Source organism: Podarcis melisellensis (assembly GCF_964234715.1).
Source record: "Podarcis melisellensis genome assembly, chromosome: 5".
Lineage (NCBI taxonomy): Eukaryota > Metazoa > Chordata > Lepidosauria > Squamata > Lacertidae > Podarcis > Podarcis melisellensis.
Genome location: NC_138537.1, coordinates 131,657 through 153,472, shown reverse-complemented (window position 1 = coordinate 153,472; position 21,816 = coordinate 131,657). Strand labels below are relative to the sequence as shown.

General features: G+C 51.8%; 1 protein-coding gene across 10 annotated transcripts in view; it reads left to right on the top strand.

Annotated features, from left to right (window-relative positions):
- DLG1 (discs large MAGUK scaffold protein 1) overlaps positions 1-21,168 on the top strand; it is an 82,209-nt gene extending 61,041 nt beyond the window's left edge. For 5 of the 10 annotated variants that reach the window (XM_081910882.1, XM_081910889.1, XM_081910888.1 and 2 more), the window contains 11 exons: positions 3,630-3,744; positions 5,841-6,017; positions 7,341-7,410; positions 11,101-11,200; positions 14,311-14,352; positions 15,263-15,313; positions 15,847-15,948; positions 17,986-18,158; positions 19,348-19,457; positions 19,907-19,998; positions 20,126-21,168. In XM_081910882.1, the coding sequence (XP_081767008.1) occupies positions 3,630-3,744; positions 5,841-6,017; positions 7,341-7,410; positions 11,101-11,200; positions 14,311-14,352; positions 15,263-15,313; positions 15,847-15,948; positions 17,986-18,158; positions 19,348-19,457; positions 19,907-19,998; positions 20,126-20,232 (1,139 nt within the window). In that variant the 3' untranslated portion in view covers positions 20,233-21,168. Of the gene's footprint in view, positions 1-3,629; positions 3,745-5,840; positions 6,018-7,340; positions 7,411-11,100; positions 11,201-11,611; positions 11,646-14,310; positions 14,353-15,262; positions 15,314-15,846; positions 15,949-17,985; positions 18,159-19,347; positions 19,458-19,906; positions 19,999-20,125 lie in introns of all 10 variants that reach the window. The other 5 variants (XM_081910890.1, XM_081910886.1, XM_081910887.1 and 2 more) reach the window with 2 other exon arrangements.
- Positions 21,169-21,816: the final 648 nt, after the last annotated feature.

The window sequence follows — 21,816 nt, the reverse complement described above, 5'->3', positions numbered from 1 at the left end:
TACACTCTCCATCTGTTTTTCATGCTTCAGGTCATGGATTTCTTCAAATGTACACATCCTTTATATATAATGCTGCTACTCCTCCCTTCCTGTTCGGTCTTCCTTTTGAACAGGTTATACCCCTCAATTCCTACATTCTAGTCATGAGTCTCATGCCTACCAGGTCATATTTGCCATCCTGTACTAAAAGCTCCCGTTCATCTTGCTTGTTTCCCATATTCTGTGCATTTGTGTAGAGACAACTGAAACCATGAGACATTCCCTGCAGCTGTTTCCTTCCTGCCCTTTAGCAGGTTTCTAGAGCACTACCTCAGTCTCCTGTGCATCAGTGCTCTTATCCCCAGTGTCAGGTGTCCTTTTGACGTTTGTCTTGTGTTTTCTCCCTCCGGCTCAAGATCTGGTTTAAAGACAAACATAGCACAGGTGTTGCAGGTCACTGCAGCAGCTCCCTCACCCTCCATGTCTCTTGGTCCTATGCACACCGAGAGACAGTGCTCTGGGCCTCCCCCTTGAACTCTCCCATTAAACACCCTTGCAAACATCCCTGTTGGCAAGCTCCCAGCATCTGCACTGCGTTAAGGTTGCCTGCTGCTGGCTGCTAGCTGCTCCCTCAGGCTGGCTTTCTCTCAGCTGTCACTCTTCCCCATCTGATCTTGTGCTCCAGCAGAGCAATCAGCCACACCCTCAGGCTCCCAAAGACACAGGCTTCACTCTCTTCAGTCTCCTCCAGCAATCCTTCCCCCTGTTTGCAAGGCCAGTTTGCAGGCTCTGGTTACAAGCTCCCAGAATCTGCACTGAGCTACGTTTGAAGAGGGACAGAAACACCTTTGCTCCCAACATCTTCTCTTCCGGGGCAGAAAGTTGACTGTTCAAAACAAGTAAAGATTGGACAATATTCCAAGAATATCTCAAAAAGTACTGTGATAATGCAAATCTCCTGACAGATTTAGATTGAATCTTGAATTACAAGGAAACCATAAAAGTAAAAATTACTCTTGATAAGTAACAGAAAAAATAAGAAAGTGCATATAGATTAATAAGGTGTAAGAGGTACAATGAGATGAATCAGAAGTTAAGGTACAGTGTTACCTTGGGTTACAGAGGCTTCAGGTTACAGACTCCGCTAACCCAGAAATAGTACCTCGGGTTAAGAATTTTGCTTCAGGATGAGAACAGAAATTGTGCGGCGGCGGGAGGCCCCATTAGCTAAAGTGGTACCTCAGGTTAAGAACAGTTTCAGGTTAAGAACAGAGTTCTGGAATGAATTAAGTTCTTAATCCGAGGTACCACTAGATGATATGTTGTTAGTTAGTGTCTATGGCTTGTTTGTGGTGTTTTCTGTTTTGTTTCTCTTTTATGTAAATTGTTTTGTAACAAAGAACTTTTTAAACAACAATAATAAAGACTGTTCAAAACAAAAGCAAAAAGCCTGTGGGTGAGGGGAGCTGGGATCTCCCCCCCCCTTTCCCTCCCTGTGCTGGCTTAGATGATGACAATGATTAATTTATTTATACCCTGCCTTTTTCCCTGACGGGCTCAAGGCAGCTTACAGATAAAATAGGAGCGGCTAAAAACACATAGAGAGAATGAAGCTATCATTGGAAAACAAACATAGAATTAAAACTATATATTGATACAAATATTAAAACTCTATTCAGAACATACTGATAGTTACAGTGAAAACATCACAGCACCAGCTCTCCGATCACAATCGTCTGCTCTGGTTATCTGTGCCAGTTGGAGGTGGGAAGCTTTAGTTCCCAGGTAAAGTTCAACTTTCTGTGCACTAAGTTAAGTTACTTATAGTGTTGCTCTCAAATAGCACTTCAAGCAGGAGCCTGAGAAATAGGCTTGTGCCATAGAAAGGAGGGTCTGAGCCAGCCAGGATCCCACCACTTGCTGATCTCCAAAGCTCCGCCCTGCAGGAGGCTGCCAAGCCCCTGGCCCCTTGGTCTGGCGCTGCTGGTGAAGGAAGGAGCTGCTTGTCGCCATGCGCCCAAGTTGGACGTGTGCCATTTCCATAATGGCCGTGGAGTGACAGGGCAGAAGCAGCAGGCAGGCGGCTGGGTGAGTTGGCCATGGAAGCCCCTCCTGGCACCAGGCTGCCTTTTCCCCAGAGGTGCTTTGTGTTTCTTCATCCAAGCCTACTGATTTTTCCTTCTGGCCATGGTATGAAAGAGACCACTGTGTCCTTTCAAGAGATGTCCAGTTTGACTCTGCAGCCACTTGTGTGGAGGGTGGGGGAGGAAGTCAGGCTAGCCAAGGCTGCCGTTGGCACAAGCCTCTCTGCACCTTCCGGAGCAGGTGATGGTCCTGATGGGCTCCCCTTCCCTTGCTCTGCATGTGCTCCCAGCCTGGACTGGCTTTAATCCGAGTCACGTGGGCAGCAGGCAGAGAGGGCGGAGGGGCGGCTTCTGCCCAGGAGGACTGAGAAGCAGAGCTGCCGTGAGTTCTGCTGCTTCCTGGCTGCTTAGTGAAAGGTGCCTGACTTGCTTTGGCTGGACCCGTCAGCTGGAGAGAGGCATGTGAGTAGAGAGCGCCATGAGATCAGACGAGCAAACGCAGCCCTGCCAGGGTTAGCAGGGGCCCCTGGTCGGGGCTTTGTCTTGCTGGAGAAGGCAATCCAGTTAGTGCAGATTAGAGTGAGTGGGAGGAAGGAGGGAGATGCAGCTGGAGTGTTTTCTTGCAGGTGGCAACCAAGTCGTTGCAAAAAATCTCCGCCAGAATTGCCCCTGCAAGGGCCCTTTGCTGGCTCTTTGCTCTGGCTGGCTGGCCAGGAAGTGCTCACAGAACCCCTGGTGCTACGCTGTGCAAAGGATTCTCCTTGCTTAGAAGCAGCCATGGTGCTTCTGGTGTTGTCTTGTTGCCACCGACAATGGTCTGGTGGTTGGTATCCAGAGAGGGGAATTTTCTCCCCCGGACGTTTGCCAGGCATGTTCCCTGCAGGCATACCTGGGGGGTAGGGGTAGCTTGTTGAGCTGGTGGTCAGCAGAAGGTAATTGGGATCTGCCAGTAGATCGGCAAGGAGGGTTTCTGACTCCCAGCTGGTTAACCAATAGCAACAACAAACAGCTTTCTCAAGCTACGTTAGGCTACTGAAATGAATAAAGCCAACCCAGAACGGACTGTGGTGATGAGCTCAGCTCAGTCCTAGGCTCAAAATGCCCTTTTGTGCTCTGGTGGTCCTGCCTTGTGCAGACGGCTCTTCTGGCAAAGGGCAGAGTAGATCCAGCAAGCCTGAAGTCTGCCCATTCTGGGCAGTGCTGGGTCCTGTCTTGGAATTCCATATTGTAATTCTGCATGGCTCTGGGGACTTGGGGGTGTGCTTATTTTTAATATTTTGTTTTATATATACTGTGGGTTTAAACCATTTTGTTTTGAGCCACTTCAATTGAAATGTGGTGTGCACATTTTCAGAGAGTTAAAATTCTGGTTTTATGCCAGGGAGAGAAAGAGTGCCGGAGAGACTTCACTGTTTGTCACAAAATCTAGACTCTGGAAAACACAGCAGAACTTGAAGCCTTTGGAGGGAGCACACTTTGCAGCAGCAGCAGCTGTAGTTGTAGGGGTCCAAGATGCTGACTTATTTTGAGCTAGCAGCATTCTCCTTTTTCATTTCTGTTTGTCAGAATACAGCCGTTTTGAAGCTAAAATACACGACTTGCGAGAGCAGATGATGAGCAGCAGCATCAGTTCGGGGTCGGGGTCCCTGCGGACAAGCCAGAAACGGTCTCTCTATGTCAGGTAAGTTGCCTTCTGAGCCAGTTGGTGGGACTTGCTGCTCTTTGGTGACTGGGCTTGTTCCTCAGAGGATGCGGAGACTGTGGCGGCTGCACAGGATGCAGCTTTTCTGGCGCTTTCTTTGTGGTTGGCTCAGTCTCCTTGGAGCAATCAAATGGTCTTGGGAAAATTGGCTTTCTTGCTTGAATGCAATTTTCAAGATCAAGAATATCCCAGAGGAAGTTGCCAAGGTTTGCTGGCATGCACCTAAGAGGGCAGCAGGGGTCTCCCTGAATTCTGGTTCTGCAGGCATGTGTTGCACTGTGACCTCCCCAAGGGGCAGAATTGCTGACCAGGGTTGCACCTTTGTCTGTCACCCAGTATAGCAAGCTGGCTTATGGAGAGCTAGCAGTGGCCAAAGGGATTCCATGATGGACGGAGGTGGAGGAGGGTGAGCTGACCGACTGGAGGGCTTGCTGGTTAGTTGCCTTGCAGCTTAGCGGTTCCGGGGCAGAGTGCTTGCAGGCAGCCTGTGCCTCCATTGCTGAAGTCGGGAGGCTTGTCAAAAGGGCAGCTGACTGCAAGAGGGTGAGGGGGGCGTTCTGCCTTTCTCTTGGGGAGAAGGAGAGGCGGTGGGTGGCGGCCGATGTTGTTGAACAGTCAGAGTAGCTGCAGATGTGGGAGGCCACCTGCCTGCCAGAAACCTCTGTAAGCTCAACTGCCCCATTCTCTCATTGCCTGGTACATAAAGAGGGGACTTGGGTGTCAGAACACGCCTGGGGGGCACACGCAGCCCACGGACCAAGACAAACCTCTCCAGGCATCTTCCTGATGAAGCGCAGCCAGGGACATCCATAAATTTTCAGTCCCGGTGTGCACTAGCGACACATATCCGAAGATATGTGCACACTCAATCAGCAGAGTAGAGCAGAAACGATGTGGAGCTTAGGTGTAGCATTCTAAGTAATTTATTAAGCAATATGTACAGAAGAAAGCAATCATGGCGTCCTCACACATCTTCTCCAAGAGAGAGAGAAAGTAAGTAGGTACAAAAGTACACTTTCCAAGCCTGGAAGTACACAGGCATGTGATGTAACAATCACATATCCAGCAACGGAGAATGAAAATGCTGACATCTGGAACAGCAGAAGAGCCTGCTGAATCTGGCCCATCTAGTCCAGCAGCCTGTTTTCAGAGTGGCTGAACAGTTGCCTTGACTGCTGGCTGCTTTGTTTGGTCTGCTGGGTCTTGAGTCTCCTTCCCTCCATGGGAGACGGGGTGAAAGTCTCCAGGCAAGGACAGGAGGCTCAAGGCAGATCTTTGTGGACAGGCCTCTTTGTCCTGCTGGTGCTGGTCGGGTGCAAATTAAACCCTGTGCTTCGTGTCCATAAGACGGAGGTTTTGATCAGCAAGAGGAGGACTAGACCATGTTAATTCATAATGATGCCTTGACAAATTTCTCTGAAACTCCTTGGGCTTTTGAATTAATGGTTTCTTCTCTCTTGGGTTTTCCATCTTTGGAACTGTTAATAGACTTAAAAGTAGCAATGTCAAACCACAACAAGGTCTCATGACTAAGGTGGAATAGCCAGATTTGTCCTTTGCAGCAATAACAAAGGGTCCTGAGCAAGTGTATCATGGCATAAGCTGCCACAGACTAGAGTTCTGTCTGGTCTATGAGCACTGATGCTGCAGTGAGTGTGTTGGTCTAGGAGGAGCCATGAGGCTTGTGAAACGCTTGAGTGCATTAGGAGGAGAATTGTAAGTTATTTCCTGGGCGACTCATAGACCCCTTCCGACAGAGCAGAGAGAGAGCCAGGAGCACAAGGGGGCTCAGCACTAGAGACCTTGTGCCTGGGGGGAGGGAGCTGCTTGATCACACACAGCCGGCATCAAGGCGGAGCTGCTGGAGGAGGAGGACTGGGAGAAGGACTTCTGCCACCGCCCAGTTTGACTGCAAGGCAGTTCCTTTGAGCCACAAGAGGGAAGTGGAGAGACTGTTGCTGCAGTTGCTGATGACGATCCATATACTGACAGTTCCAAGGGAGGCAAGTGATGACAGCTTGCCAGTGGGGCCTTTGTTTCCTTACTCATCACATGCGCTCCCCTTGTGCCTCCAGAGCCCTCTTTGACTACGACAAGACCAAAGACAGTGGCCTCCCAAGCCAGGGCCTGAATTTCCGATTTGGCGACATCCTCCATGTCATCAACGCTTCGGATGATGAGTGGTGGCAGGCACGGCCGGTGATGCCAGATGGCGAGAGGGACGAGGTTGGCGTCATCCCCAGCAAGCGCAGGTAGCCCTCTCTTTCCTGCTGGGGTTTTCCTCTCTTCCTGGGCCACAACCTTCAACAAGAGGGAGTGTTGAGAAGACCACCTGTGCCCCAAGACCCTCCCCCTTCCTGCCCACAGTCTCATAGAGCCTTGCTAGATGTCGAAGGCGGTGCCTGGCAGTATCTTTTATACCTCCATGAATCAGAAGGAAGGGGTTGTGGTCAGCGGGCTTTTTGAGACACGGCAACTTCTCTGTCGTGAATCTTGGAAGACAGCATGCCTCCCTGGGCAACTTGTTGCCTCTGCCCCCCGTAAGGAGTCACCACCACACTCCTCTTCCTCCTCTGGGGAGTAGCAGGAATTGTTCTTCACTGCAACTCCCATAGCTACCTTGTCAGGCCCCTATAATCAAACAGTCCTACCTACAGTTGACAAATATGACATAAGATGTCAAGAAACCATTTCCTGTGATTCTGGCCTTGAAGACTCTTAATTTCTGTCCTATGCATCCAAACCAAATTCCCTATTGCAGACATGTTTAAGTGTTTTAAAATGCTTCCCAGGTGTAGCACAGAGGTGCACCCCCTCCCAGCTCCACATTCTGGCGGCTGCATAATTCGGCAGTTGGGCTTGTGCCCCTGATATCTTGCAGTGCTCCTGCCAGCAAGAGGGCATGAATGGTTTGCTCCAGGGACCAGCACGGTAACTCACATGGGCCTCCAGCAGCCAAAATACTCACTCTAGGTTAGCGTGCATTAGGGCCAAGTGGGCCTTAGCCTTTAACATGCAGGTTTAAAACAAAACAGATCAGCATTTTCCTCCCCTCTCACTGTCCTGAGCAAAGCCTCTCCTCTAAAGCTGCAGTGTGCGCTGGGAAGAAGCCTCCACCGCCCCCTGGCAGGAAGAGCAGAGGTCACCAGGAGCACCGCTGCTTGGTTGGGACTGGCCGTGTTCCTTGACTCCAGCAGCCAGCCTATATTGGTCTGGTGTCTGAGGCTGCCACTCTTGGCGCTTGCCACCTTCCCGTCCCTGATGAGACTTGGAGAAGACAACAAGGGTTGCGGGAATGATTCCCTGCTGCTGCTTCCCTGCTGCAGCCACCTTTTGCAGGTGCCTTGACCCCTCCAGCAGCCATTCAGTTCTGCTATCCAAAGAAGGCCATTGACTCTAGGCCCCTTTGCCCTGACCCTCAGGCTAAAGCCGGCCAATGCCTCCCGTGGCCTCCCTCCAAGGCCCACGTGTTTTCCAGATTGCCCCCACACCAGCTTCTGCCATGGGGTGCAGCAGGATTGAGCGCAGGGCGCAGGTGCTGCAGATGCACTAATCTTTTTGTGCTTTTCTGGCAGGGTTGAGAAGAAGGAACGAGCTCGTTTAAAGACAGTGAAATTCAACTCTAAAGCAAGAGGTGACAAAGGGGTGAGTTTGGACTCTTTACGCTGTTGCTACTGTAAACTCTGTCATAATGAAAGCCTTGCATGCTCACTTCACCTACAGGCTGGGGGGGGTGACTGGCCAGGAAAGCGATTCAGCGCCCTGTGAGTCTGGCATCTCCTAGGTGGAGACAGGACTAGAGAAATCCAGGGTAGAGCAGGAGAGGCCTCTCGGGGGCTGGCAGTGGGGACAAGGGAACCACTAGGACCTGCTTTTGAAGGTGGTGGTGTTGCCGTCGGCCCCCACTTGCAGGCCTCCTGTTAGGGTACAGGACTGGCTACTGGGGAACAAGAGGATAAGGGACTTGGTCAGGATTCCTGGTCTGTTCCTCTCTGGAAAATCCTCCTTTAAAAACAGCTTTAGAATCAGGAGAGTCAGGGGCCACCCAAGGAAACTCAAGTCAAAAGACTTTTGGAGTGAAAGCGCATGAGATGGATGGTCCACCGAATGTTGTGCACTTGGCTGTTTTGTTTCCCTTGTGGGACCTCCTGGCTTCTGTCCCTTGAAGGGGTATCATGAGGAAAGGTGAGGGCTGTGGCTTCCTGGCTCCCTCCTTGACGCCCCTGGGGCCCCAGGGACAGCCTTGAAGGTACATAACCACTTGCTTGTGGGCAGCTGGGAGGCAGCAGGGAAGGGGAGAGCAGAGTGAGGAGAGGGTGGAGCAGGCCAGCCGACCAGAGAGGAAGAGACTCGGTGGACCATCAGCCATGTTTATCTTTTCACAAAGCTGTGTGAAATACCACAATGTTAAGGGTCGAACAGATTGTTACAGTAGACTCCAAATTAACACACCAGCAACCTTATTTAAAAAAAATATTTCCGTGACTTGTGCTAACAGACATCTGTTACAGACGCCTCCATGAAATGTATGCACTGAACACTTTGTGTGAAAAGGAACTGTTGGGAATGCACTGGGATGGGTTTAAGCAGACTGGTGCTGGAACGGGGCTGGTCCCAGGCTGGGCTGTGTGTGCAGGAGGGCAGGGAAGCTACAGGATGTGGGGCTGGAGCCAAGGGGTCTCCCTGGTCTCCTTTCCAGAGCCACATTTCAGCCCTTGTGCCTGGGGAAGCCTCAGGCCCTGGGCGGGGGGGGGGGGGATGCCCTAACCCTATGGCAAGAAAGAGCAGGACACATTTAGTCACCTGGTGCAGCCAAATACCGCTTTGTGCAAATGGGCCTTTGGGGCAGCTCACAGAGTTTGGGTGTTGCATATGTTTCCGTGCAGCCTGCACACACAGCCCTGGTCCCGTGCCATTTTGAAAACTGGTTGTGTTGGAGTCACAGCCTTGTATGTTGACTGTTGCCAAGTTTGCACACGGCTCCCATGTCCTAACACTGCACCAGACCCATGCATGAGCCCCTGAATGGAAACCAAACTACGCTTGCCATTGAGAGAGAACTGCCCGTCTTGTCTGTCTTCCCTCCTCTTAACATGGCCCTCTTGAGAGGGCGGCCTTCCTCTTGTCCTGCCAGTTCTCTTTTTCTGTCTCTCTCCTCCCCTTTCCTTCTCTTTGTTGGTACCTTCCTGGGAACTCTGTGCATGCTTGCTGTTGGCAGGGGCTACTTTGCCTCGGGAATGTGGCAGCCTGGTCTTAATTCTAGCACCTAACATGGCAAAGCAGAAGGAGGCAAAATTGATGGTGTTGAAAACTGAAGGTGCTGTGCTTGTTCCCCCCTCCATCTCTTCTTCTTTCAAACAGTCCTGCCAAGGACCACCCCCACCCCACCCCCCTTTTATGCCAGGCACCAGCCACTGACCTGCTTGTCCTTTTGCCTGGGCAAAATCAGCTTATGCCGCGTTGAGCACCCGGCGTAAGAGGAGAATGTCGAGTGGCCGCTACCCTGTGGGTTTTTTTTCTGCTTCCTTTTCTAACCCATTTGTACTAATGATGCAATTCTGCAAAGAGGCTGTGAGAGCTTAATAAAGTTAATACACTCTTAGTACTAAAAACAAGACTCTCCTGCCTGTAAGAGCCTTAAAAACACATGGCTAATATTTTCTGCAAATCAAAACATAATTACTTCTAACCATGTTTTGTTTTTTTTGCTATTGGAGCCGACTTCTAACCACTCAGCATGCAGTAGGTGAGGCTGTTGCTCTCCAGACTCTGCACAAGAGGAAACGGCTGTTGTCTGGGAGACAGGAGAGCTCCAATGTGTCCCTCTTAGCCAGAAGGAGCCTTGCAGCACCGTGATCTCCCAGAGGCAGAGGCTTGGGCAGCTCCTACCAGGGAGGTGAATTTGCCTGGGGAGCTGCGCCCTGGGCCTTCCAGGCCAAACGGTTTAAAAACAGCAGGCAAAGGCGCACGTTGTTCACGGTGTGCTCTGCTTGACTAAACTGAGCTCCTGCAGCAGTTTTCTGGCATTGCAGGGGGTTGGACGAGATGACCCTCGGGTCCCTTCCAACTTGAGAGTTCCATGATTCTCTAGGTGTTGGGGAGAGGGCTTGGCTCGCTTTGAGGCTGAGCAGCTTCTTCCCAAGAGGGGTTCCAGTGGAAGAACCCCGAGTTTCAGCTGTGGCTCTTCTGCCGTGCCCCTGCCCATTCCTCTGCTGCCACCAGGGACACGCATAAGGTGGCTGCAGCAGGAAGAGGAGATCAGACGCGGCCAGGCAGGTCCCACGGCATGTGGGTCTGTGGACTTCAGTGGCAGCTAAGAGACCATGCTGGCTTGAGCTGCCAGTGGTTGGGATCCAGATGGCCGGGCTGCTCCTGACATCCTCTTTGTGCTGTAGCCCCTGAGGGTCCCTGGTCCCTCTGGATATTCATGCATTGTGTGGGGTCAGGTGGCTGGGGGGGGGGTCTCAATGACCCCTTGTGCTTGTGGTGCTTGGATTATGAGCCACGTGGATGTTCCCTCCAGGCACTGCTCTCCGGCTCAGATATCATGACTCAGGCTGCTCTGTGCCTCTGGCTGTGGCTTCATCTGACCTTGAAAATGCCCAGGAATCCTTCCTGAGAAGATGAAGGGGGCTACATTGGCTCCCTTTTATTTGTCTCCGTTGCATAGACGGCCTTTCAGCCAGAGTTTCAGAGAGTACAGGGAGAAGAGCACACCAGACGGCCCTATGCCCAGTCAGACCAGTGGTCCACCCAGCTCAGCATTGTCTGCACTGACTGACAGAGGATCTCCAAGATACTAGGCAGGGATCCTTTTCCTGCCCTACCTGGAAATCCTGGGGGAGCACCTGGGCCCTTCTGCATTCAGAGCAGATGCTCTACCGCGAAGCCCTCTGCAGAGGACAGCCACCCTGTCTGAGACTTGCTCTGAGAAAGTCTGTGTTGCAAGAGGTCCCTGTAGCTGCTCCCTGCTTCTTCCTCAGGAGCAGTTGAAGGGGGGCTGTTTCCCACTTCTGCCAGCAGCACCCGGCAGCCTGGGCTAGTGTGGGGAGCCTCCAGAGGCAGAGCCCCTCCCCGCAGCCAGTGCTTCCTCAGAATGGAGCCGGCCGCTTGCTCCCCAGGCCCCTCTCCCTCTGTGCCCCCGCCCTGGCTCCAGCCGCCGCCTGTGAGCTGCCGCCTCCCCTCCTAAGGAAGGGCTGTGGATCCAGCCAGCCTCGAACTGCTGCATGTTGTGGTCCTAGAAGTCGGCCTCTGCCAAGCTGCTGGACTGGGCCTCTGTGACACACTGGACATTCGACCTCCTTTGTTTTGCCCCTCCTTCCTTCTCTTCTTCAGCAGTCATTCAATGACAAGCGTAAAAAGAACCTCTTTTCCCGAAAATTTCCCTTCTACAAGAACAAGGACCAGAGTGAGCAAGAAACCAGTGATGTGGACCGTAAGTATGTGGGTGGGGGCAGGGCAAGCGCCAGCTGCGGATGTGCCTGGGGGCCTGCCTTGCGTGCCAGACGTGGCCTTGCCTTGAAGGGGTCCCAAGAGCTGCCACAGGGGCAGAGATGCCACCATCCTCAGGAGGGGCTGGCCCAGCTCTCCTTCCACAGCTGATTGGGGGGGGCAGCGAGTTCTGTTGGCTGCAGCTAAAAGGCAGGCGGCCTCTGGCTTTCAGAGGTGGGACAGGAGCTTTAAGGGCTGCCCTTAAATGGGTTTCTGGCTGAGCTTTGGGCACCCCCCGGACCCCTGTGGACGCTCTTGGGACCACCTTGCCGTAGCCCCTCATTGATATGCTACTGACGGTTATTTTCTTTGTGATTGTCTCTTTATTGCTTGCCCTCTGGGAACTTCTCTGCAGGAGATCCCTGAAGACATGGGATCAAAAGGCCTGAGTAAGTGACCCTCTCCCCAGAGGCCCCTGAGCCCCTCCTCTCACCGAGACAGAAGGAAAGGCCTCCTCCTCCAGGGGTCCAGGCTCATTTCCTCCACACTTGCTTGCCATCTCCTCCTCCAAGTCATGCCACTTCCATTTACTTTTTGCTTGGGAGGCTGGGAAACCTGTCCCTGTTTGGCAAGCACCAAAGGCATTGAATCGTAGAGTTGGAAGGGACACCAAGGGTCATCTAGTCCAACCCCCTGCAGTACAGGAATCCCAACTAGACACTTGGCCATCCAACCTCTGCTTGGAAACCTCCAAGGAAGGAGAGCCCACCACCTTCCGAGGGAGTCTATGCCTCTGTCAAACAGCTTGCTAGATCTGTTTCCTCTTTCTGGCTAGAGCCTCTAGCCATATGCAGCTCTGCCGTGGATCTCACCTGGGGATCTCCTCCGTTCTCCACGGGTCCCCTGGTGTTGGCTCAGCAGATACAATGGCCAGGGGGGACCCTTTCAACAAGTATTTATGAGGGACTTGAGCTTTTTGGTGGGGATGTTTTAAAAGAGGTGCTTACTGATCCTGAAGAAAACATCATCATCATTATTAGTATTTTACTATTATTTAATAAATTTGTATGCTATTCTTCATCCAAAGATCACATGGAAGTTCACAACATAAAAATGCAAAATGAGAAACAAAATACATGATCAAACAAAAATAGACCAATAACCATCCTCCCACAATTTAAAAGGCTATAGAATGTTAATCAACCAAACGCCTGGTTATAGAGAAATGTTTTCACAAGGTGCCTAAATAGATGATGATTATTATTATTATTATTATTATTATTATTATTATTATTATTATTAATTTGCTGCCCTTTATCAAAAGATTCCAGGGTGATGTACAACACTAAGAACACAAAATAAAAATCATAATGATAAAATAAGCTCAATAACTTCCCCTCCTTTAACAGACCATAAATTATTTAATGGCCAGAGGCTTGGGTAAAAAGGAATGTTTTGGCCTGGCGACTGAAGACATGTAATGATGGTACCAGGCGAGCTTCTCTGGTGAGAGCGCTCCACAATCGGGGAGTCACCACAGAAAAGTCTTGTTCTCATGCTGTCACCCTCCAAACCTCTCAGGTCATGGGGACATAGAGAAGGGCCTCAGGTGACAAGTGCGGATCTGGGTCCGCTTGTATGGGGAAAGGCGGCTCTTAAGGTGTTGAGGTCCTGAGCCCCAACTGAAGCTGACAGAAGGCACTCCACCAGTGCAGTCAGGCCAGGATAGGTGCAATAGGCTCAGAGGGTCTTGCCCCTGTGAGCAGCTTGGCCACCAAATTCTGCGCCAGCTGAAGTTTCTGAACTGCCTTCAGAGGCAGCCCTATTGATAACGTGTTGCAGTAATCTAACCATTCTTCATCTTCTCAGAGTTCAGGTTGTTGAGGCAGTGACACCCAAAGACTGTTTCTTGGGGACTGACTTTATCTTTTTTAATGGTACCCAAATGCAACAAGACTTAGACCTGAAATTCCTCAAACAATTCATCCACCATCAAAAATTCAGGATAGAGTCACTTTTTATTGGTGGGGCGCTCTGCACTGAATTTTCATGCCTCTGTAGATCTAGAAGAGGCTTACCTCCACATACTGAATCACCTTCCGCACAGAGAGGTCCTGAGGTTCCCCTACAGGCGAAAGCACTTCCAGTTCTGACTGTTGCCATTTGGCCTCGTCCACACACAAGAGGGTTCCTGGTGGGTCCTTGTGCCTCCAGAGTATCCTTATCTGTCCTTCTTTGGAATACCTCTTGGGGTGGCAGGAGTGCTCTGGAAGCTCAAAAAGAGGTTTGCATGCTTGTAATTGCTGGCAGCTCCCAGCTTTCCAGCCCATGAAGCAAAGAGTCGCCTGTCTCCTGCCCAGTGACTTGGCGGCCTTCCCTGGGGATGCTTCCAAGACGGAGATTTCCTAGGCCAGCTCTTCTTCAAATACGTTTATAGTTCCTGACAAGTTAAATGCTTGTGCCTTCGCCAAAGCTGCATTGAGAAGACGTGGGCTTCAGCAGGTTCTTCCGCACTCTAGACCGCTGAACCCCTTTCTAACCCCTCTTGCCCCCTCCCAGCTCCTGCTGTGAGCCTTTGCCTGATGACCTGGTGCATGGCTGCAGGTGCTGTGTGAGCGGCTTAGACCCTCGGTGGGGAGAGGCAGAGCAGCGCTTTCAGCCTCCCAGTGGCCTTTCTGGCCTGACCCACCGCTTTTCCCGGCTCCATCTGGCCCTCGTGGTGGCAACCCCTCTGGCCATGGCACATGCTGCAGGTTTAGCAGATCCCCAAGGAGGCACCAATGGCCTGGATGTGAACGGAGGCTCCCTCTGTGCCCTGTGCTTCTCCCACTGCCTCTGAGCTCCAGGCAGAGTTGGGAAGTCGCAGAAACTCCTCTGGGGTTTGGGCCACCTTGTTCTGTGTCTGCATCCCGACGTCCTCTTGCCTTTTGGTAGAGTGCACTCACCCCAGCCCCAGCCCTGTCACATTCATTGAGCGTGGAGAGAGAGCCTTCTTCCCTGCAGAGTGCAAGTCATGGCAGCCCCACCTGGCACTTGTCCTTGTCTTGCTCTTCTTTGGGAATTCTTTCTGGTCTGGTGCAGCTCCTCATTTTCTCCTTCCTGTTCCCGTTTCAGAGCACGTGACGTCCAATGCCAGCGACAGCGAAAGCAGCTACCGTGAGTGTCTTGGGGCCCTTCCCCACACCTCCCTTTGGGGCTGGCTAGGAGGGCTTGCTTGGCTTTCCCTGCAGCTAGAAGCATCTCTGAAGGCGCCCATTCGGCAGCAGAGCGTACCTGAACTCTGCTGGGGGGGTCAAGCTTTGGCTCTTGCGATGGGGCTCTTCCCCAGTGCAGCTTACCTGGGCCGGGCACCTGAGCAACAGACCCCCCTCCTTCCGTGGTGCCTCCGCTCTGCTGGATAGGCCGGTTGCTGGGAGTGTGAGAGGGTCGGATCAGCAGCTGATCCTCACAGATCCCTCGCCTCTCAGGAAGCTCCACTCCAGGCAAGAGACCGGTTCTCTTTTAGCTGCATTGCTGCACTGCTGGCCTAAACTTGTGCTTAATTTACTCCGTTGTTCTGTTGTTTAATTTCAGTCTGTTAACGTATCCCTTGTTCTTGTGTTTTTTTATTTTTCTCTCATGTAGTTTTTGGCTTAAGGCATCATATTCAAAGTCTTCCACTCCCTGAGCACTCTCAAGCCACCTGACCATAGAGTCCTGTGTCTTCTAGCCTCAATAGGATTCTAGAGATGTGGCAGGAGGGGTCACTGGGCCTGTGGCCACATGCAAAATGTTGAGTGTGTGACAAACAGCGTCCCCCAGTCGCTTCTTTAGCTATATGTTACTTAAAACTGAGGCATACCTATTAAGATCACCACAATAAACTCACCTTAATCGAAATATAATTAAGAGTAGATTGTGGCTCACCACATATATACAGAGAGTGGTGCTTATTAATTTCCTATCTGGCTTCTATACCAGGTTTTTTTATCCTGAAGTCTTATAAATGAGAGATACGTTTGTACATCTGTATTATTTTACGCAGACACTACATTCCAGCTCTAAACTGGTGTATCTGAATTTGCAGGTGGCCAAGAGGAATACGTCCTGTCTTACGAGCCTGTTACTCAGCAGGAAGGTTTGTAGCGTGTTGCATATAAAACCAAAAGCCCTGGAAGCCACAGAGGCCTTTGGCTCTCCTTTGCAAGCACACCTCCCAAGGGCTCGCTTTCAGCACCACCAGGCTAGTTGGCACCCAGTGCCCTTGGCTGCACTAGGACCTTCTGTGAAGGAAGTACGGAGGGCTCCCTTCAAGCTCCCAGCCGTTGCTCTGGAGTTTCTTCCTTTGGACCTCAAGTGGAGGGGGGGTATGTGCTGTCCCAACTAAGGCTGTGGGCTGGAGGTTCCTCACCCCTGCCGTCGGAAGGGAAGCCGTCAGATCAATGTCTCCCGTAACTTGGCCATGGCCACAGGAAAGGCCTTCACCTGCATTCTTGCCGAGCAAAGCTCTGGAATGAGCAGAATGCCCAAGAGGGACTCCTGCTGGCAGGTGGACGGGGGGGGGGGGAGCTGGCTTAGGCGAGCCTTTGACCTCCAGGAACTTGGGGAAGGGACAGGAGGTTGTTGGGTGTTTTCCTTTCTCTCTGACTCCTGGGTCTGTTCCCCCTTCAGTCAACTACACGCGGCCTGTGATTGTTCTGGGACCCATGAAAGACCGGATCAATGACGACCTCATCTCCGAATTCCCTGACGAGTTCGGATCCTGTGTTCCACGTATGTATGGCAAAGGCCTACCAGGGAAGGTTTTGTCACACAGACAAGCAGCACAGGAAGTGTGTTTCAGCTTGGGAAAGAGCGGGCCAGGGTGACAGTGCACGGGTGCAAGGAGCTGCAGTTGCATGTGGTTGGGCTTGGAGTCAGCAGTGAGTGCAGAGCCCTTGCGGGGGCCAGAGTCCTCCTGCTTGGCAAGGGGACACCCAGGGCCTCCCTTGGGCAGCTCTGGGCATTGCCTGGCTGCAAGCAGAGTGCCTCTTGCCCTCAAGAGCCCTTCCATGCAGTCCGCAGCCAAGCACAAGCCGGGAGAGAAGACCCTTGCTCAGTCAGGAGCCAAGAGAAGCTCCTGGGCGCAGCGTCCTCCTAGCATCTTGCCATTAATTTGACTTGAACTGATTTCATAATGAAATGATTTTAGAACGTTGTATTATCTTTTACGGTTGTTAGCCGCTCTGAGCCCGGCTTCGGCTGGGGAGGGCGGGGTATAAATATATTTTTTTTAAAAAAAATATTATTATTATTATTATTATTATCATCATCATCTTTGGCATTGGACGTGCTTTCCCCTGGGCCTCATGGGCTGGCCATCCTGTCCAAGCACACTTTCATTGCCTCATTTGTGGGGAGGGGGGCACCTCCGGCCCCTGTCCCAGTTTGGCTCCTTAGACCAGAGGCTTTCAACCTTTTTGAGTCCACGGCTCCCTTGACCAACTACCTTCTTTCTGCAGCTCCCCTGTGGGACTCAGGGGCTCAATTAGGTCCCCCCTTGCCTGCAGAGCTGGCAGCTTCTCACCCTTTTTCGAACACCCTCAGCCTCCTCTCCCCTCTCCTTGGGCCCCTGGTCTCTGAGCTGCCCCACCCAGAGGCACCATTCGCCCAGGGAGCCCAGAGCCAGGGCTGCTGCAATAAACAGCTGCACCAGCCTTTGGGAGGCAGAGACACAAGAGGGCATCTGAGGAAGGAGGGAAAGAAAGAGGAACAGAGGCCAGGGTTGCCCAAGGCACCCCAGGGTTGAAAGCCACTGCCTTAGACCCTTGCCCAAACCACACCAGCCTGGCACCTTCTGAGGGCAGGATTTTGATCCTGCACAGGGAATGGGATCATGCAGCCTCGGCAGCAGGATTTAATCTGCTCATCAGCTGATAAGCAAAGATTGTAGCCCTTTCCCTTCCCTTTTAAGGGTTCAACAGAGCAAAGGGCTGTCCTTTAACTGGGGTGGGGTTGGGAGCTGGCTCAAAGGGCACTTTGCCTCTTCAGTCATGGAGATGGGCTTCAGGCTCTTGGTGCCAAGTGCCGGGGGAATGGAAGGGAGAGGCTGCCTCCAAGGCTTCTTTGCAGAGCTGCCGCGGGGCCTTTGACTGCTCGGTGTGCACACCCCACTGCCTGCCTGTCAGATCTTGCCCATGTGGCCCATCTTGATAAGGATCTGGCCCACGGAGGCTATGAGATTCCCCAGCCCTGGCCTTGTTCTGCCCTGTCCCCGTTTGCCCCCCCCCCCATTCCCCCTGCCTGCTGGCATCCCTGGGTTCTTCCTTTCCAAACCTGCTGGAGCGTCGCCAGTGTGCAGACGACACCTCCCAGTGCTTCTTGCTCCTGTCAATCCAGGAAGGCAATGGAATGGACTCGGTGCAGGAGGAGTTAGGGCTTTGCAAGCTAGGGCTTGGTCCACACAAGGCAGGTAGCTGGCTGCTGGGTGAGGGGGGCTCGGCCTGTTCTGGAGGCGGCTGACGCTGTGCCTTCTCTCCACTTTGGCCAATCTAGAGAAGGCAGGCTGGGTTCATTCCTGCGTTCCACATGGGGCTGCCTTTGAAGGCCGCCTGGAAGCTTCAGTCAGCCCTAGATGTGAAGGTCAGACTCTGGTCTAGCTCTTGAAGGTCAACGCACTTGTAGGGTGCCAGGGTCCCACCTTGGATCTGCTTCCTCCCGCTGTTGTGCTCAGTAAGTGGAAGGTGCTTGGTGCCAGTATTTGGAGTCAACGTTGAGGTTGCTGTGTGTTGGGCCTGCCTGCCTGAAAGCTGCCTGTCTCTTTCTGCAAAGATACGACCCGGCCAAAGCGAGACTACGAGGTGGATGGTCGGGATTACCACTTTGTTACGTCCAGAGAACAAATGGAGAAAGATATCCAGGATCACAGGTTCATTGAAGCCGGCCAGTACAACAACCATCTGTATGGAACGAGTGTCCAGTCCGTGCGGGAGGTGGCAGAGAAGGTAAAGGAGCTCTTCTCTTTCCAAAGTCTGCTTGGGAGAGATGAGGGGTGGTCCTGGTCTGCCCCAGAGTCTCCTTCCCCAGTCAGTCATGACGCAGCCTCACAAGGAGGAAAGGGCGTCTTGCTGTGGGACCTCCGCTAAACCTTCAGCGCTTCAGGAGCCTCCTGAGCCCACAGATCTCTATTAACTAAACGTCATGAAGTCAGTGCCCTCAGTCCATTGCCTCAGTTTTGCCATGGGAAATATCTGAAGATCTTATACAGCAAAGCTAGTGCCCAGAAATTCCAAAATATTGTGATTTTTAAAGGGATATGTATGGGTTTTGAGTCTGCCCCCATCACACCATAACTCAGAAGAAGTCGGTCCAAAGTCCCTCCTGGCCCCAGCACCCCGTCAGCCTCGAAGGAGAGCTTTTAAGCCCCTGAGAAAACGTTTCCACCCCCTTTGTGCTGCCTGGAGTCCATGCAAGTGACAGGAGCAGAACTGGCCACTGAGGATTGCCTTGTAGGTCCCTCTGGGAAAGGGGCAGGTCAGCAGACGCAAGAGAGATCTGTGTTGCTTTTGCATTTCCCTTTGAAGCATGTTGGCCGAGATCGGGGGGGGGGGGGCAACCAATACCAGAGGTTGGATCAGGAGCTCCCCTGCTTAGGTTTCCTCCTCCAACTCAACTCTGCCCAGATGCAGTTACTGTGAGTCTTAGGATGGCAGTCACAAAGGGAAGCTCAGCAAAGAAAGGTTTGGGGGGCCCAAGGCAGCTCTGCTACGTTCCACCAAAGGGAACCAAGAGAAAGCTGGCCAGGGTCTCCCGCTCTGTGTGCGCCTGGGTGATTCTGACGGGGAGGAGCTTGGGGACAAGGCCAGGGAGAGCTCTTTTATTGGCTCATCTGGAAGGGGTGTGGCTGCCAGGATGGGACCCTTCTTTCTGAATTTGCCGCTACACTGCAGAGGAAGTGGGCCTAGAGTTGCTGCCTAAGACAATGCCAGGTCCCCATAGGTTTGCCAAACAGGCCTCCTCTCAACCCCAAGAAAATGGCTTTCCAGGGAATGTCTGCAAACAGCTAAACTAAGAGGGAGGGGTCTCAGTCTCAGCCGCCGGGCTTTAAAATGCAGCCAGGCTTGGCTGAGCTGTCTGCCAGCAGCGATGCCTTGGATGTTCTGCTCTGAGATGCCTCTTCCCTCCGTGTCTCAGGGGAAGCACTGCATTCTCGATGTCTCCGGAAACGCGATCAAGAGGCTCCAAATCGCCCAGTTGCACCCAATCTCCGTTTTCATCAAACCCAAATCAGTGGAGAACATCATGTGAGTGAAAGCTGGCCTTGTTCTGCCCCTCCGACCTTTTCCTCTCTGCGCATGTTCTGGTGACCCTCCTTGCGGCATGTGGCCTCCTCTTCCAGGAAGGTCGTCAACCACGGTCTCCGGGAAGGGAGCTTTCCCTGGGGGCTGGGGGGTATTCCACAACCCATAATATCCTGCTGTTTTCAGCAGGAGAAAAAAAGCACCCAGCTAAGGTCCAATCCTCTGCAGGAGGAAGCCAGGGCCAAACTTTAAAAGCAAAATGTCTGTCCTTCCTTCTTCTGGTTTTTGGCTCTGCCTTCTGGAGAATAGCAGAGCGACTGTGCTGCTCCCGAGCTGCTGCTTGAGGGTAGCTCAGGAGTCGCCAACGTGGTGCCCTCCAGGGGTTGCAAGAAGGTGCTTCATTTTAAACATCACACCCGAATGGCTTGGTTTGATTTGTGCTGCAATTTCAGGGAAATGAATAAGCGGCTGACGGATGAGCAAGCTCGGAAGACCTTTGAGAGAGCCATGAAGCTGGAGCAAGAATTCACCGAACATTTCACAGGTTGGTTGCTCAGCTGTGTTCCTTTCAAGACAGCGGCTGGGGGGCTTCGGTGCTGGGGGGAGTGGTGCAAGAGCTGTGCCGGTCCAGGCCCTCAAGAGCCGCCTCCTCCTCCTTCTCTCCTCTACAGCTATTGTGCAAGGAGACACATTGGAAGAAATCTACAACCAAGTCAAGCAAGTCATTGAGGAGCACTCCAGCCCCTACATCTGGGTCCCCGCCAAGGAGAAGCTCTGAAGGCCGCCCAGCGGGGGCCGCTGTGCCTCCCCCCTCCCGTGCTTCCCACCTGGGGGCAGCCCTTGTCCTGCATGGGCCCCCGTGGCTCCCATAGCATTTTCCCAGTGCCCCCCTTTTGTTCCGATGGTGTGGATTCTCACAAGCTGCTGGCGGGCGGCCATTTTCTCAAGGGTCAAAGGGCAGTGGCTCGATCCGCTTGTGTGGATACGAAACGGAGAATTTTGTGGTAAACTCCTTAATGTTTAAGGGAAAGTATCCTTCAGAGATTTTGAGAAAACAAATCTTTATATACACCCTTTTAAATATTTCCTAACAAAAGAAAAGTGGTCTTAATGATGTAAATGGTGAGCAGTTTTGCACGCGTGACTTGAGCTGCATGATTTGATTCACGGGGTGGCTGCAGGCCGTAGTTCTGTAGTTTTCTGTTGTTGGCAACACATTTATTTTACAGGCAGTTAAATAGGAGATTTTTGTTCAAATGTCCAAGATAATGTAAATGGAGTTGCCATTATTTCACAAGGGAAAACCCATTTTCATAATTTCATAAGAATATTCTTTATAGTCTATTTTTTCATTTTTTGCTGATGCCGTTGTTGGGGGCAAGAATATCTCCTGTTTTTAAACTAGCACACACAAGACTATTTGGAGTGTCTTACTGATATCATCAATGGGTAACGGTCATTACATTTTTGAATCCAAATACAGTTTAGGTGCTTTAAAAGCTTGTACTTCATATAGGAATGATTAATTTTGTTCTGAAAATATTCTGAAAGATTATCATAAGAGACGATTCAGAGTCTGAAATATAAATATGTTCTTAGAAGTCAGATTTTAATGAATATTTTACCCACAATAACTGCCTATTTTGTTATAATAAAACATATTATATACATACAAATATATATATATATATATATTAAACTTTCTTTAACTAAAGTTGTACTGTGGGAATTTCTTTATGTTGCTGTACACAGAACTCCTTTGCTTGCAGCTGGTTTGCAGGATCCCTGAGAGAACTGCTTTATCGTCGCATTTGAGGGGGTTTGCAGTGCCCAAGGTGATGGCGGCCCTGTGAGCTGCCCAGCTCCCTCCCCTCCCCACTTCTGGACCAGGAGCTCCCGACTCTCGAGTTTCCTCTTTGCTCCTAGGAGGACGGGCATCTTCGCCCCGGAAGAGCTGGCAGTTCCCCTGCGCTGGCGCTCCGCTTCTCAGTGGAAGTGGGAGCAAGAGGAGCTTTCCTCTCCCCTCGCCAGGAGGAGCTCTGGCCCCCTTCCTTCCGTTGCCCCAGCCGGCAGTCTGAGTCCTTCGTAAAGAGCTTCCATCTGCTGCTGCTGTTCAAGTCCTCCAAGAGAGAGAAAGAATGAGGGAGCTGAGCTTTTTAGTGGATGGTTGGAGATAGCAACAAATTAGGAATTATACTGAATGATACTGACCCATGGAGTCGCTCCCAGTGCTACAGTTCCGTGATTCTGTAATCTCTCAGTTTGGTTTTAAATTTCCCCTGTTGACTGATTGAACACTAAAGCGGAACATAAATTTTGGAAGAAGAGAAGAAGAAGAGTTTGGATTTGATATCCCGCCTTT